The 17,617-nt window shown below is 41.3% G+C and overlaps 1 protein-coding gene across 2 annotated transcripts in view; it reads left to right on the top strand.

Annotated features, from left to right (window-relative positions):
• The window catches only part of FRAS1 (Fraser extracellular matrix complex subunit 1), a gene marked incomplete at its 5' end in the record, with an annotated part of 457,295 nt that overhangs the window by 295,383 nt on the left and 144,295 nt on the right, over window positions 1-17,617 (top strand). For both annotated transcript variants that reach the window (XM_080673629.1, XM_080673630.1), the window contains 2 exons: window positions 5,044-5,128; window positions 7,844-8,170. In XM_080673629.1, coding sequence (XP_080529755.1) covers window positions 5,044-5,128; window positions 7,844-8,170 — 412 coding nt within the window. The remainder of the gene's footprint in view (window positions 1-5,043; window positions 5,129-7,843; window positions 8,171-17,617) is intronic.

The raw sequence follows: 17,617 nt of genomic DNA, 5'->3' as shown, positions 1-17,617 counted from the left end.
AGTTTATTTGTAAACAAGGAGTTGATACCCAGGGAATAGTAATAAGGAAACAGTGAATATTTTCTACTGTCACCACTAAACTTGAGTTTTTTTTAAGGTTTGGGCTAGGACATAGGTGGGGAGAAAAGTAAATGGCACTTTCTCCATTTGCATTTGAGAGCTGGTGAGCAAAGAACCTCTTATAGAAATAAGAGCAAGTAACATTCACTGAACACTAGCTATTAGCCAGGCACTGTGTTAACTACTTTATGTAAATTCTGTATATTTATATTCCCAGTCTCCAGGCCTTCAGAGTATAAAGTAATCTTACCCAAGGCCTTGCATCCTGTGACGCACAGCTGAGGCTCCAACCCAAGGCTCTCTGATTCCACAGCCCATGCCTTTAGCCACTGTGATTTCTGTCTTAATAGTAGAAATAATGGGCATGTTTCCATCTCTGGGGGCATGCAGAAGTATTGCTATAAATGGTGCTTAAAACTGTAGTACTTGATGCTTTAGAATCACTCGTCAAACTCATGCTCCATCTCCTGCATTCCTTTTGCTGCAAGTATAGTTAAATGTTTTCATATCTCATACACACACGCGCGCGCACACACATACAGACACACACACACACACACACACACACACACGTACCTATAGTTGTTTGTCTTGGAATCACTTGTGAAATGTGTATAAAGAACTTAAAGCTTCAAAGGCAACCAAAATGAAAAGCCTCCTGTTTCTCTAACCTTACCTTTTTAATCTCTCATCATCTATTTCCTCACAGAGTCAGCTTTGTACCCATAAACGGGACAAAGAATGGCAACTATTTTTTAGGGAATTTTTAGTACTTTTTGGGGGGTACACATTTAACATTGGATTTCCTTTACCTAAACATTTAAACAAAAGAAAGAATGAGAGGAATAGTAAAAGAAACAGGCTTGGCAGAAACTCATGAAAAAAGGAAGTGTATGTCTCTGAATGATACAAAAACAAAAGACACAACCTGCCACTCCGGTCCGTGGTTTTGTTTTCCCCCATGCAAACACTGACCCTGATTCTTTAGGACTGGAATTCTTTAGGACTGCATTCCTCTGGGGTTGGAATGCTCCTGTGGAGTACGAGACAGATTGTAAATATCGTCATAGGAGATGAGATAAGCTCCACTGCTGAGATGCTGAGCACAGTTATTGGAAGCTCACTGCCAACAGAAAATCATTCCCCCCCAGTAGGTTGGGAGTAACTAGCCCTTCACTGTTCATTTTGTTGTTCCCATCATTTGTATTCTCTTGAAGGCTGCAAGTGGGGATGGAGAGGACCAGGGTTTAAATGGGGCAGAAAATGGAGGAAATACAGCAAACTTTTTTAAATTAAGTTTTCTGAGGAACAGTTTGCATTTAATAAAATTTCCTATTTTAAATTACTGTTCTATGAGTGTTAACAAATGTCTACTGTCTTTCAGTCTTGAGAACACAACCACATTCAAGGTATAAAACCCCCAAAACTCCATTTACAGTCACTACCTTCCCCAGTCCCTGATAAACACTGATCTGTTTTTACCCTTGTAGTTTTGCCCTTTCTGAAATGTCATGTGAATGGAATCAGCAAGTATATAATCTTTTGTTTCTGGCTTTTGCCATAATGCTTTTGAGATCCACCCACATTCTTTCACGTATTGGTAGTTAATGCCAAGAATACCTTTTTTTAAAAAAAATAAATCTTTATTGTTCAGATTATTACAGGTGTTTCTCTTTTTTTTCCCCTCCACCTGATTCCCCACCCCACCCCCATGCCCTTACCCTCCACCACTGTCTTCATCCATAGGTGTAAGATTTTTGTCCAATCTCTTCTCACACCCCTTACATCCCCTTCCCCCTGAGAATTGTCAGTCCACTCCCTTTCTATGTCCCTGATTCTATTATATTCACCAGTCCATTCTGTTCTTCATATTTTTTATTCACTTGATTTTTAGATTCACTTGTTGGTAGGTATGTATTTGATGTCATTTTGTTGTTCATAATTTTTATCTTTACCTTTTTCTTCTTCTTCTTCTTCTTAAAGAATACCCTTCAGCATTTCATGTAATCCTGGTTTGGTGGTGATGAACTCCTTTAGCTTTTTCTTGTCTGTGAAGCTCTTTATCTGACCTTCAATTCTGAATGATAGCTTTGCTGGGTAGAGTAATCTTGGTTGTAGGTTCTTGCTGTTCATCACTTTGAATATTTCTTGCCACTCCCTTCTGGCCTGCATAGTTTCTGTTGAAAAATCAGCTGACAGTCGTATGGGTGCTCCCTTGTAAGTAACCGTTACTCTCTTGCTGCTTTCAAGATTCTCTCTTTGTCTTTTGCCCTTGGCATTTTAATTATGATGTGTCTTGGTGTGGTCCTCTTTGGATTCCTCTTGTATGGGGTTCTGTGCGCTTCCTGAACTTGTAAGTCTATTTCTTTCACCAGGTAGGGAAAGTTTTCGGTCATTATTTCTTCTAATAGGTTTTCAATATTTTGCTCTCTGTCTTCTTCTGGCACCCCAAAAATTTGGATGTTGGTACGCTTAAAGTTGTCCCAGAGGCTCCTTACACTATCTTCATATTTTTGGATTCTTTTTTTTGTTTGTTTTTCTGGTTGGGTGTTTTTTGTTTTCTCATATTTCAGATCTTTGGTTTGATTCTTGGGGTATGTTGATCTACAGTTGAGTTTCTGTATATTCTTTATTTTAGACAGTGTATGGTTAATTTCTGACTGGTCCTTTTCCATTTTTTTGGCATTCTCATTAAGGTCCTTGAAGGTCTCACTAAGCTCCTCGGAGATTTCATCAAGTTTCTCGGCAGTTTTGAGAAGATTCTTGAGTAACCTTATAAATGTGGTTCTGAACTCTATGTCATCCAGTAGTTTGCTTTCCTCCATTTCTTTCATTCGTGACATGTTTCTTTGTCTTTGCATTTTGCTGCTTCCCTGTGTTGATGGAGTGACTTTGTGTGGTAGGTGACCTATAGGGGCCAGTAGCTCAGCCTCCCCAATCACCTGAGGTGGACGCTCTTGGTGCACCCCTTTGTGGGCTGAGTGCAAAGTCTTGGTGTAGTTAAGCCTTGATTGCTGTTGGTACACTGGGAGGAATTAACCTCCAGGCCAATTGGCTGTGAGGACCCGCTGTGTCTATAATGGAAGAACTGCTGCGCTGGAGACACGCTTATGGTGCAGGAGTTGTTTCAGTGGTGCTTTGGTGCTCACTGAGTCTGCCTCTTGAATGTGTCACTTATGGATGTGAGGAGTTGAAATCTGGTGTCTCACACTGACCACTAGGTACACTGGCTTCTGGATCTCTAATGGGGTGCAGGTTAGCTACTGTCTGAGGCCACCCAGCAGGCGCTACAGCAAGAACTAGTTTTTCTCCTCTATGCTTGGGGTTTGGAGGTTTTGTCTGACCCGGGCTGTAAGTTTGCTAGGTTAAGCTGCGATAGGGCAGGTCATTCATATGCTAAAGCCGCTGCTTAGAGCTTGGGTGGGTTTGTAGGTTGTGCGGGGCAGGGTCTCAGGGTGTCACTAAGCTAGGGCGTGGCAAACAGCAATGGCTGCCAGTCAGCCGGCTCTGCGTCCCTGTCCCTGCGTCCTGTGCCCCAGCACAGTAAACAATTATTCTTGCACGCAGCCCTGCAAGCAAGCCTCCCTTATTTTCTGACCCGATGGCAGAGAGTCCAGCTTCTCCCCGTAGGAGTTTGGGTCCCCGTGTCTCCCCAGAAACTGGAGTTTGGAGTAATCAGGAGCTTGTCTCCCTTCGGGTTGAAAAAAGCAGCACTCCCAGTCACCCGCCGCCAGCCCGATTCGCGCGCCTCCGTACCTCAGCTTTTCAGCACTTGTGCACCTCTCAATGCTGTTTGCTCTTTTCCTTCTAGTTGTAGAACTTCCACTCAGCCAGCTTTCCTGTGGTTCTGGGTGATAGACATTTTGTCTTTTAGTTGTAGTTTTGAAATTGTTGTGCGAGGCAGCAGTTTAGGTGTTTACCTACGCCGCCATCTTGGATCCTCCCAAGAATACCTTTTAAAGAACTTGAAAACAGTGGCCCCACCATAGACCAGAATTCAAACCCTCTCATATACATTAATTATGTCTTACCAGCCCACAGTGAGTTCTGTGCTTGGTTTGGCTTTGAAGGGGGCAACTCCTACCTTTCCTTCTAGTAGTCTCTGAAGCTGTTGAAACAACACACTTTATGAGAAGTGCAAACCACAGCAAAGAGTGAGCCTTATTTTGTTTTCTTAATTAGGATTCTTTGGTTGTAAGTAAGGGAAGTCAACTTGAACTAGATTAAGGAAATAGTAAGGTTTGTTCTAACATTGCAGGTGTGGCCTAGATCTCAAACACATCAAGGGCAACTGGGCCCCAGGGCAAGCCTGGAAGCTAGAACCAGCACCAGGAAGCAAGACTCGGTTCTTTCTCTTGTCTCTGTGTCTTGGCTTATAGGCTTCATTGACCTCTCTCCTACAAACTGGCTTTCTCCACACTATGGTTTCTCAATAGTCAATAATGAGACATCCTTCCCTGGTCAAGTCTACATTAAATGTTGCATTTGTGTGGCTGGACAGAGAGGGGGATAGAGTTACGTAATGAAAGCATTGCAAATATTATTATTTGGGACCCACTCATATGAATTGGGTAGGACTTGGTGAGTGAGTTTGCAGGGAATAGGGACTCATTGAGATCTTCTCAAAGATTATGAAAGATTCCGTTTTCATTCTTTAGTTTTACCATTAGCCTACAATATATCACTAACCTTTCTTGGCCCAAAAACTGATTTTCAACCTTTTATAGATTCAACTTAGAAAAATGGGAAAAAATTATATAATTATTACAATGAGATCTAAGAACACACAGTAGTTTTGTCTGGGTTTCACTAGGTTCATATTTATCTGGTCATTTTTATTTATAGTATGAATGTTATATTACTGTAGTGGTTTGATCCAAATTCATCCATGCACATAGCCTGGAAATGTTTTTAATCATTGTCATTCTAATGACTAATTTAATGATTGCATTTTCTCATTTCTTTCTTTGGGATTTCTTTTAGGAAAGGTTACTTTTCCCTGAAAATTAGTGACCAGCAGTTCTTCTCTGAGCCACAGCTGATCAACATACAAGCATTTTCAACACAGGTAATAAAAATGCCACACTATTACTAAGTTTATGTGCCTACCAATTCTCAAGCACAAACAAAGATTTCTTGTATTTGTAGACAAATGAATGAGCTGAATTAATCTTGTCTCAGTTTTCTCCTGAAATAATTTTTTAATGCTTCTAGGCAATAACAATAGCAGCAACCATTACTAATACATCTGTAGTACTCTTTGTAGTGTTTCTCATTTAAACCTCATGCCATCCTCATGAGGCATTATTATTCCCAATTTACAAGTGAGAACTCTAAGTCACAGGGACCTTAAGTAACTTGTCTATGGTGATACACCTAATCAATAGAGAGCCAAGATCTGTGCTCATTAACTCTGAATGCAGATTCTATGTTCTTGATCATTACATTAGGTGCCATCTTTTGCTATACTGAATCAGAAACTAGTCCATCAGAATAATTTGAGGTGGTTCTAGTTCTTAAGACTTTCCTTATTCTTAGATAAATGAGTTAGTTTTGTAAATATTTCTCTCTCATGGGTATGGGATTATGTTGGCTACTTTTGCCTATCTACTTGCATTATGCAGCCAGACTGCATTTATCTTAGTTGGCAGTAGTTAGATGATCTTATTAAGGATATTCTTAAATGTTGTGCCAGTGTGGTCATCAGCCAAGCACTGGTCTGAGGAAATCATGGTAGCTGTTGTAAAACTCAATGTGATGGTTCTTCTCTTCTCATCACTCATCTCTGTCAAGTTGTACTTATGTATGCAGAATATATATAGTGGTAGAAACTCTGAGTAATTGGGCTTGAGGATTTGAACAGCTGAAATGTGCAAAGAGAGTAGGAAGATAGATATACTCTTAAGGTGTGAATGGCAAGAGAAAAGGACATCATCATGGGGAGCCAAGGCTACCTAAAATATCCAGATCTCAGGAGTGTGTTATACATGATTCAAGGAAGGACATGAGGTCATTGTTTTTAAACTGATATTTTTATATCTTTGGTCCAAAAATGAAAGGACCATAGCCTGTGAACCAGAAGTGGCTGCCAAATGATATGAACAGCCCAGCTCAGCTCTTCTTGATGGCGTTCTCACTTTAGGGATGACTGAAATAAAGGAATGATTAGAAATTAATTTGATCTCAGAGTTGAGCTAAGAGTATGAATTTTGTTTTAATTGTAGCTAAAATGTGATCTCTGTAATATGGGCCAGAGGGTGACGTCAAGCCCCAGGACTTATTGGCTTAGATGTTTTTCAGTACTTAAGCTCAGAAGTTTTGTTTTGTTCTTTTTGCTTGTGTAATATAGTTATGCTAAACATGTGAATAAAAGGCCTAGTGTAGGTTGGTATAAGTAAGTGGCTTTCTCACCGAGATGGTGAGTTCTGATGGTTCCCTGATATTTGTTGTTTTCCTGAAATCAAGTGAGTAGATAGTGAGAACACATTTTTATTTTATTTATGAGAAACTTTTTATCATTTTAACTTTTCAAAAAATGGAATTTTAGAAATAAACTTTAACTTATTTTTGTTCCTTTACATTTCTGTGATATTTGAACATGGTCTTGAGGCTCCATGGCATTTTCTCATGTAAGTTAAGTCAATCTTTTCCATTTATGGATTTTGATATCACCTTTCATGTCTCTCTTTAGAATCCAAGAGGCCTTTCATTCCCATGTGTAGAATCACAGCTTTGAGTTTTCACTTGGGAATTCTCAGTAGCTATTTTCTAGTTTCCTATTATGTGATTGTTATAATCATGCATTCATTAGACATTACTCTAATAGATATTGAAATTCCCAGGAGGTCAGGAGGGCTAGTTTTAAAAGAAAGCCTTTTGGATTAAAGAGGGCAGTGTGCTGAGCAAAGTCCTAGAAGGTTCAACTTCAGATGATATAAAAAACTGAGATAATGATTTCTTTGGCTTCTGGCCTTGATTTGTGTGTGTGTGTGTGTGTGTGTGTGTGTGTGTGTGATTTTTTTTCAAATAAGGTTCATTAACTTTTATCTTTTGAAGGAACATTTTATCTGCTTACTCAAGTTGGTAAGAGCACACCTGATAATCCTAAGGAAACATATTAAAATTTGCTATATGAGCAGTGCCATTTGAATTAACCAGGTGCTTGCCTTACTCAGATCAGGATCTTGTCAGGCTTTATAACCTGAGCTGGGTTGGGCCCCTTCAAGATATGAATGAAACAGCTTGAAGAAAATTACTGGGAGGGACAAGAAATAGCATGAATTCAGAATGCAAAATTATCTTACTCCAAGTCAGCATGCTGCAACATGGCCTGAAATGAAGTGCTCAACTCCCAACACAAATACAAACATTCCATATGTCTTTTAGCATCTCTTGGATGCAGACAACTGACTGGATTGCCTGACACTGACCTGATCACAGTTACAGTGAAGGGGATGTGTTATAACTCAAGACAGCAGAGACTTCAAAGATTTAGAAGCAAGCAGTTCTCCTTGATGGCCTCTGATGAATACTGTAGTCCTGAAGTGGCTAGAGATGCCTCCAGAATCAGAGATGTGAACCTCATTTGCTGTGATTCCTAGGACCAACCCTACCTTTGACAAATACTGTGAATATGCAATAGTTAGGCACTTTGCTAGAACATCTAGAATTCTGTAAAAAGCATCAAAATATCAATTAGGTTGCACACAACTGATATCTAGCCCACTGGATGGTCCTCTCTTTTCCTGCTCAATGCTTTCTCGTCTTCTCTTTCATTCCACAGCCCCCCTATGTACTGAGAAATGAGGCTCTCCACATTAGCAGAGGAGAGAGGGGAACCATCACCCCCCAGCTGCTTGACATCCGAGATGATGACAATCCACAGGATGTGGTAGTTGAAGTGCTGGATCCTCCACTTCATGGCCAATTGCTTCAAACGCTTCAGTCCCCTGCAACCCTTGTCTATCAATTCCGGCTGGATGAAGTCTCCAGGGGCCTTCTCTACTATGCTCACGATGGCTTGGATAGCACATCTGATGTTGCAGTCTTGCAAGCCAATGATGGATACTCCTTCCAAAATATACTGTTCCACGTGAAGATTGTGCCCAAGGTACGTGTCATTCCCAGAGGTACAATTTTCATTCTCCTAGATCAGTGGTCGGCAAACTGCGGCTCTGTTGACTAATGAGTTTGCTGACCACTGTCCTAGATGTTAAGTTTTGTTGATGATATCATTTTTTAATTTCATAAAGATATGGTTGGTTATTTATTCCATTTGTTAAGTACCTATTATGGAGATACTTTGGACATTCAAAGATTAAGAGAACATATTACCCAATCCCAGGAGCAGTATATATTTTGTTAGGAGCACCTTTGATCTGAAAGACTTGGCCCCATTCTCTCTACAAAAGGTAAACTTTTGCCCTGACTGGTTTGGCTCAGTGGATGGAGCGTCGGCCTGCGGACTCAAGGGTCCCAGGTTCGATTCCAGTCAAGGACATGTACCTTGGTTGCGGGCACATTCCCAGTGGGGAGTGTGCAGGAGGCAGCTGATCGATGTTTCTCTCTCATCGATGTTTCTAACTCTCTATCCCTCTCCCTTCCTCTCTGTAAAAAAATCAATAAAATATATTTTTTTTTAAAAAAAAGGTAAACTTTTGAATCTTTATGTTGACTTGCTTCCATAAAAGTGCTTCATTGTCCACTGATCCTTTTGTCTCCTGCCTGAGCATGATTATAATCAAATGCACCCCTGTTTTTGTCTGCTCTTCTAAAACAGTTCATGAAATATGTAAAGCTCCAGGTCTTATAATGGATCATAAAGGATGAGTTCAGCTATTCTGTTAGCCCAACAGAAGCAGGAATGGGAACTTTCTCTTAGTTATGATAGAAATCGTTGGCTAATGGGGTAGAAGCAGTGTTTCTCAGCCTGAGTCATTCCTGTGCTATTTCTATTAGTTTCTGCCATATGTGCAAACACCTGCCCTTTTATTTACTTTGAGTCAACTTCCTTTTTTACTGTGCCCTCATCCTAATAAACAATAGTTGTGAAATCATGGGTTTAATGTACAACTATACTTTTTTCTATAATGTTAAAATTAATATATAACCATTTTATAAACTTTCATTCATGTCTTTCATAAAATACTAGAGGCCCGGTACATGAAATTCATGCACTCGGTGGGGAGGGGTCCCTCAGCCCGGCCTGCGCCCTCTCACAGTCTGGGACCCCTCAGGGGATGTCTGCCTGCTGGCTTAGGGGGAGCGGGCCTAAGCCGGCAAGGCTCCCACCACTGCCACTGCACTTGCCAGCCATGAACTGGGCTTGCTGCTCCTTAGTGCTGCCTCAGAGGCAGGAGAGGCTCCTGCCACTGCTGCGGTGCTCGCCAGCTGTGAGCCCAGCTTCTGGCTGAGTGGTGCTCCCTGTGGGAGCACACTGACCACCGCGGACAGCTCCTGCATTGAGCATCTGCTCCCTGGTGGTCAGTGCATGTCATTCCAAGCAGTCATTTCACCGTTAGGTCGATTTGCATATTAGGGTTTTATTATCTAGGATTCTTGGGATATCTATCATATTTTGGGGAAACTGCTAAATCAAAGAGATCTATCGAAAAATATTTTCTAAACCATTTATTACATAATGATACTTCATTAGAAGCTCTTTTCTCATTTATACTAGTAAAAAGAATGGCTCTTTCCATGATGATAGACTGAGATACATAACTTTTTGAAACTTTTCATTCCAAATATTGGTACCTAATGAAAGGTCATTAGTGATCAGCTAAAGAGATTGATCACTTGTCACTTTCTCACCAGTGATCACTCAAAATTTTTGATTGATCCTCATGAAGGTGATAACCTGAATCTAAGATGGTCTGCTCGCTAGTTTCTCAGGCTCTTGTCTTATTATTTTCAGCTGCTAAAAACAGTGATGGTGAGATAGATGGGAGTGACTGAAGGCTGATTATGAGACAGAGTTGGCAGACAGGCACCTTGTAGCTAATCCTAATTATCACCCTCTCACAATTGCCCTGGGAAATGAGGTTTAATTCTGAAGAGATGAAGTCTATACAGACACAGAAAGTTTCCTTTTCTTCTTTCATGGTTTCTTTCCAAAGATTGTTACAGGACCTCCGTGCAACCCTAGCAGCTGCCTTCCTTATCGTGGCTTCAGTCTCCATGTGTGGAGCTAAGTTCAGTGTCTTGCACAGTCATTTTGTGTGCAAGGTTGAAGTCCCAAGGTTGAAGGGTATTTCTAAGATTTTTGCTGCTTTGACTATACAAAAAAAAAACAAAAAAAAAAAACAAAGAAAAATAGAGTTTAATATATAAGTAAGGCATAAGCACAGAACTTGAGAATCCTTGTGGTGCTATATTGAGAGTCATGTTGCTATTTATGGTGTCTATCCCTCCTTCCCCTGCCATCTCTCATCCCCTATCATGCTGAGCTTACCTGTCCATCAGGTGAACTAGTGGTGTATAGGCCAATGAATTGGGGTAATGAAACCAGTGACCAGAGCCCCAACATTCATCTAGATGTACTACTAATAAATTCGACTCTGCAGTACTGATAAAGTTTTATAAACATATACTACATGTTTTGAAGGAATTCAAAGTACTTTTCCTCTTATTTATTCTACTGATCTTTACAATATCTTAGTAAAGAAGGTTAGAATAGAACCTATATGACCTTATTTCTTATAAAGGAAATTTTACTATGGATGGTGGGTGTTTTTGTTTGTTTAGTTTTAAAATCTTTATTGGGCACTGATGCTTAATATAAATTATTTCATTTTATCTTCATAATCATTTTAGGATATTTGTGCAATTATTATGTCTAATTTTTCAAAAGAGAAAACTAAAATGGAAGTTTAAACATATTTAGAAGCTTAAAACATTTTTCATAAAGGCATTTAGCGCTGGAGCTGAGATTTCAATTCAAGTGCATTCCAGCGCCTCATGGCTCTTTTCATTCTAGTCCATCTTTTTCAATATTTTGGTCATATATTTTCTTATCCCCTTAATGGTCTGAATGGAGACAGTAAGTTAGTCATTTTCTCAATGTCCTACTCAAGCAGTCTAGGCCTGAAACCTCCTGAAATCTTCCCTCTGGGCTCAGCACATCTTGTTACAAGTGAAGCTATTTGTAACCATAAGTCTGCGGGAGCCCACGAAGTAAAGATTCCCCCAACTGTTAATAGTTTCCAGTAGATGTGAGGTCAGACATGACTAATTTCGTTCTGATAGCTATTTCTGAAAATGGGCATCCAAATCCTTACTCTAAGGCTACCTGTGTATTAAATTTGGAGTGAGCCCAGTTACTGGCTGATGTCTAGCTGGTGGCTTAAATGGAATGGCCAAGCGGTTTAGGTCTAATTCCTAGTGAATGTACAAATTAATCCCAGTGTTGTTCAACAGAAAACTTAACCTGGTAAGATAGATGGAAAGGAAGAAGAGGTAGAAAAAGGAAGCTTTGTGAGAGCAGCAACTATTTCAGTCTGACTCTTTTGAGCCAGGTAAAGCGTAGAAGTTTAGTAGGTTTTTGTTGGATGGATGGATAGATGGAGGGAGTGCCTGGGTCCTGCCTTTGAATGAATCTCTTGCACCAGATGAGAAGGCTTCGGAGCATCTCTGCTGGTGCTGGGTTAGCCCATTTGGGACTGAGGATGGGCGCTCTCAGTTCCACTCTTGTTCCTCGAGTTCTACATCACTTCCCCAAACTTAGGTTTTTATCCTGGGCCTGGCAGGGAGTAAACTTGACTGTCACCCTCCAGGCCTTTATTGAGTGGTTGAGGAGGGAACAGACTCAGGACTGGTGCTGAAACATGTTCTGTTGAAGGGAGGAGGCAAAAAGAAATAAAAAAGATTAAGAAGTAATAAAGAATGCTGTGCTGAACAGGCTTTCATTAATTGGGTGGATTAGCAAAACCAAGCCTGCTAGATGTACTGTTCTAAAGCAGTTTAGCTTTTAATGAGGGCTAACAGTGTGGGCAGGGAAAAGTCAAGCTTACTGGCGAGTTTCTCTCCACAGCTGGGCTTTCAAAGAATTACCTTCCTTTTTATTAATTAAGGCATCTCTGAAAATTGTGCATCTTTTTCCACATTGGCAATAAATCTGATGATCCTTCTGACCTCATTTGTTGTTGTTTGAACAGTAATTTTCTGCCACTGGGTAATGCTTTGATGTTAAAAGCCCCCGAGTGTCATGCTTATGAACCGAATGGAAAATTCAATTATTGAGAGTCCGTTCTGGTTGTTTGACCTTGGAAAGGCCCCTGTGCAGCTAAAAGCCCTGCTGTACTTCCCCTCAATTTTCTTTCTTTTTAATTTTTAAAACTCTTTGTTGTTAAAAGTATTACATATGACCCTTTTCTCCCCCATTGAACCCTTCCTCAATTTTCTTTAAAGCTCTCCTCCCATTGGTTGATGAGAGGGTGGGTGGGGAGAGATTTACCAAAGAACTTATATGCATATATTCATAACTCCTGGACATAGACAATAGTGTGAAGACCTGGGGGGGTGGGGGGAAGGGTCAATGGGGAGAAAAGGGAGAAACTCTGTAATACTTTAAACAATAAAAATACATTTAAAAAGTAAAATAAAAGCTATGGTATAAATGAACCTTTGCAAATTAAGGTATATTTATAGAATAAATAAAATGTTAGTGTTGACATTGACATAGACTATATCCACTTATAGTCATTTTCTGTTTAATTAAGTTTAAAATTTTTTGTCTTAAATATTTTGGCCTGGAGTTGAGGTACACTATCATTTGAGCTCATCATTTTGTCCCAAGCTTTAATTTGAAGTGGGGAGGATTTCATTGTATTTGTGGGATTATTATAATTTGGTTTACAACATTAATATTTTTATTTGTAACACAATAAACAATGGTGAAACTTTATTACCAGCATTTCTGTTCTATGAAATGAACTTTTTAATTTAAAGCACTGTTTTAATTATGCCCCCTTAATCTCTGGTTGGGATTTCATCCTATCTAATAAAAGAGTAATATGCAAATTGACCATCACTCTAAGACACAAGATGGCCGCCCCCATGTAGTCAAGGATGGCTGCCCCCATGTGGACACAAGATGGCCACCACAAGATGGCTGGCAGGGGAGGGCAGTTGTGGGCAGTTGGGGGAGACCAGGCCAGCAAGGGAGGGCAGTTGGGGGGGGACCCAGGCCTGCAGGGGAGGGCAGTTGAAGGGGACCCAGGCCTGCAGGGGAGGGCACTTGGGGGTACCAGGCCTGCAGGGGAGGGCATTGGTGGGTGATCAGGCAAGTAAGGAGGGCAGTAAGGGGTTACCGGGCCAGCATAGGAGGGCAGTTGGGGGAGACCAGGTCAGCAGGGGACGGCAGTTGGGGGAGAACAGGACTGCAGGGGAGGGCAGTTGGGAGGGGGGCCAGGCCTGCAGGGGAGGGCAGTTGGGGGGGACGAGGCCTGCAGGGGAGGGCAGTTGTGGGCCATCAGGCCAGCAGGGAGGGCAGTTAGGGGTGACTGGGCCAGCAGAAGAAGGCAGTTGGGGGAGACCAGGCCAGCAGGGGAGGGCAGTTGGGGGTGACCAGGCCTGCAGGGGCGGGCAGTTAGGGGCAACCAGACTGGCAGGGGAGGGCAGTTAGCGGTGACCAGGCTGGCAGGGGAGGGCATTTAGAAGTGACCAGGCTGGCAGGGGAGGGCATTTAGGGGCAATCAGGCCGGCCAGGGAGCAGTTAGCTGTCAATCAGGCTGGCAGTGGAGTGGTTAGGGAGTGATCAGGCTAGCAGGCAGAAGTGGTTAAGGGCAATCAGGCAGAGGTATGCAAGCAGTTGGGAGCCAGCAGTCCTGGATTGTGAGAGGAATGTCCGACGCTGGTGGGATCAGGCCTAAACGGGCAGTCGGACATCCCTCAAGGGGTCCCAGATTGGAGAGGGTGCAGGCTGGGCTAAGGGACACCCCCCCGCCCCCTGTGCACAAATTTCGTGCACCGGACCTCTAGTTGCCGTATATATGATACCCTGAAGGATATATAAAACATCACTAGGCAGAAGATTAATCAATTGATATTAAGGTTGATATCTTGAATTTACAGGGATATATGCACCATTGTGCAGAAGAACAAAAAAACTACAAGGAGATAAAAAAAATTGTACATGTCAGACCCACTGGGGAAATTTTTGGCTTTTGGACACTTTGGGTATAGAAAAATAGTGTATATAGCTTGCTATTCATCTCTTCTTAAATCTTCCCCAGACCATCTCCCAAAAGAAAGCAACTGAAAAACCATCTTCATCATAATGAGTAGGAAAAATGATCCTTTTCCTTAGATAGTTTTCTGTTTCTTCTTTAAGTACTAGAAACAAATAATTAAGAAACAGAGGGATATGTATTATCCTGCTATAAACATAGCCATACTAAATGCCTGTCTGTGCACTTTTGGGAAAATCATTCCAGACCCATCATGAGCTCTACCCTAGGCCATGTGTCTCACACGTTAGCATGACTCCATATCTCATGGGGATCTTGTTAAAATGCTTGTGGGAATGCATCCAACTACAAAGCTGCACAGCAAAGGAAACAATCTACAAAATGAAAAGGCAACCTCTGGAATGAGAGAAAATATTTGAAACCATATATCTGATAAGAGATTGATATCTAAAATATATAAGGAACTCAAACAGCTCAATAGTGACAAAGCAACCTGATTAGAAATGGACTAGAGACTTGCATAGATATTTCTCAGAAGAAGACATACAGTAGCCAACAGGTACATGAAAAGGTGCTCAACATCACCAATCATCAGAGAAATACAAATCTAAGCCACAATGAGATATCACCTCACACCTGTTAGAATGGCTATTACTAAAAAGACAACAGATAACAAGTGTTGGTGAGGGTGTGGAGAAAAGAGAACCTTTATATGCCATTGGTTGGAATGTAAACTGAGGTAACACTTTGAAAAACAGTAAAGAGATTTCTAAAATATTTAAAAATTGAATTACCATATAATCCAGCAATCCCACTTCTGGGTGTTTATCCAATCAAAATGAAATCAGAGTCTGGAAGAGATATCTGCACTCCCATGTTAATCGTAGCATTATTCACAATAGCCAAGATATGGAAGCAATCTAAGTGTCTTACAGTGGATAAATGGATAAAGAAAATGTGGTCCATATGCACAATGGAATGTTGTTCAGCCTTAAAAGGGAAGGAAATCCTGCCATTTGTGACAGCATGGATGAGCCCAAAGGACATTATCCTAAGTAAAATAAGCCAGATACAGAAAGGCACATACTACATGATTTCACTTAAATTTGGAATCTCAAAATGTTAAACTCATAAAAGCAGAGTAGAATGGTAGTTTCTGGGGGGTCGGGGAAATGGAGAGATGTTGGTTAAAGGGTACAAAGGTTCAGTTATAAGGGATGAATAGCTTCTAGAGATCTAATGTACAGCATGGAAACTATACTTAATAAAAACATATTTTATACTTGAAATTTGTTAAGAAAGTCATCATGTTTTTAGCACACCAGAAAAGTCATAGCTATGTGAGGTAAGGATACCTTAATTAGTTTGATTGTGGTAATCATTTCATAATGTATATGTACATCAAAACATCACATTGTATTCCTTAAATATATACAGTTTTTTATTGGTCAAGTATACTTTAATAAAGCTGATGAACAAAACTAAAATGCAGATTCTAATTCAGAAGGTCTGATCCAGAAGTCTGGGGTAGGTGCCTGAGGTTCTTAACTACTAATACGCTTTTAGACGTCGCTGATCTCTGAACACCGACTTGCAAGGAGTACTGTCTCCTAGAAATGTACTCACACAGGAATTGTAGGGGATTGTGTTGATGAAGAATAGTCAAGTAAGAGAGGCATCTAGGACATGCATTCGAGTCCCAGTGCTTACTTGCTTGGAATATGAAAAGCCACATTGCCTCGTCCGTCCAAGATTGTAGTCTTTGGTGTATGGCTGATCTCCGTAACCATAATCAAAGTTGACAAGGCTTTTTAGCAGTTGAGACACCTGGGTCCAAGTATATTATGTTATGTAAAATTCTGCTGGAGTTAACAGGGCTTTTCCCCCCAGAGCTCTGGTAGACTACATGCCAGGTTCTTGACCCACTGTGATATTTTTGTAAATAATATTCTATATCAATTGTGAAAGGAGAAAGCTCTCCAGGATTTTGCTCCCAGGCATTTTTCACAATAGAAGGTGCCCTGGCTGCTGTTCTCCTGGGTGCTGTTTGACTCAGTTTCCTGGTGAAAATAGCTGTGATGCCTCCTCACAGGGAAAAGTGACCTCCTGTCAGGTGACTGGAAAGGGTATGTTGTCTTCTGTTCTGAATGCTGCCTCCTGGGAGTGCTGTTTACTCTGTTCTCTTTGTTAGCATATTTGAAAGTAATAACAATAATTTAGAAAGACATCTGTTCAGAAACGCCATATTTTAAAATATCAGATTTACTGACTATTAAAGTATGAAAACAAACTGAAAACTGAACATGAGCCGCCTCACTAATCTCATCCGTGCAAAGTGTCAATTAGGAGGCTCCTTGGCAGTGCTGTTTGATAACATCGGCTTTCGCAATGACAATGGTCCCTTCTCGGGAGTGCAGTTAGGGTGACTCCTTCCAGTCAGCTATTCCCAGCTGTTGTTTCTAAGGCTTCGCTTTCAGTCATCCAGGCCTGTCAGTTTGGCCTCTGTGGTATTTCTGGGATCTCTTTTTTTAACTATCCATTCCCACTGCAACTGCCTTCTCATATTCTCTCACCTGAGCCATGGTAAGAATGTGTCAAAGGGTTTCCATAGCTCCAGATCACCCCAACTCTAGTCCCTTCCATCTCTTGCTGCTGGAGGCTTTCCACAACCCAGATCTGATCATTCCATTTCCTTCTTCAAGACTCGTGCTGACTTTACAGAGCCTACAGTGTAGATTGAGTCTTTTAGCAGCTTTTGCCTTCTATTAGCCAACAACCAGTGTCATTCTTTTTTTTTTTTCAACCTTTTTTAAAAAATGTATTATGTATTGGTTTCATGTACCGCTTAGTGGTTAGACAATCATATACTTTATATCATGCTCCCCTTGATATTTCCAGTACCACAACTGGTACCATACATAGTTATTATAATACAAGAGGACCTGTGCACAAATTCATGCACCAGTGGGGTCTCTCGACCTGGCCTGCAGGATCGGGCTGAAACCAGCTCTCCAACATCCCCTGAGGGGTCCCGGATTGCTAAGGGTGCAGGCCAGGCCAAGGGACCCCACCAGTTCACGATCAGGGCGGGGAGAGACCTGGGAGGTTGGCCAGGTGGGGAGGGACTGCGGGAGGGCTCCAGGGCATGTCTGGCCATCTTGCTCAGTCCCGATCGGCCGGACCCCAGCAGCAAGCTAACCTACTGGTAGGAGCGTCTCCCCTCTGATGGTCAGTGCACGTTATAGTGAGCGGTTGAGTGGCCTTAGCATATCATTAGCATATTATGTTTTGATTGGTTGAATGGATGAATAGACACTTAGCATAATAGGCTTTTATTATATAGGATTATCAACTCTATTTCCTATGCT

This window comes from Plecotus auritus (assembly GCF_963455305.1).
Source record: "Plecotus auritus genome assembly, chromosome: 1".
Lineage (NCBI taxonomy): Eukaryota > Metazoa > Chordata > Mammalia > Chiroptera > Vespertilionidae > Plecotus > Plecotus auritus.
This window is presented reverse-complemented; position numbering and strand designations above follow the sequence as displayed.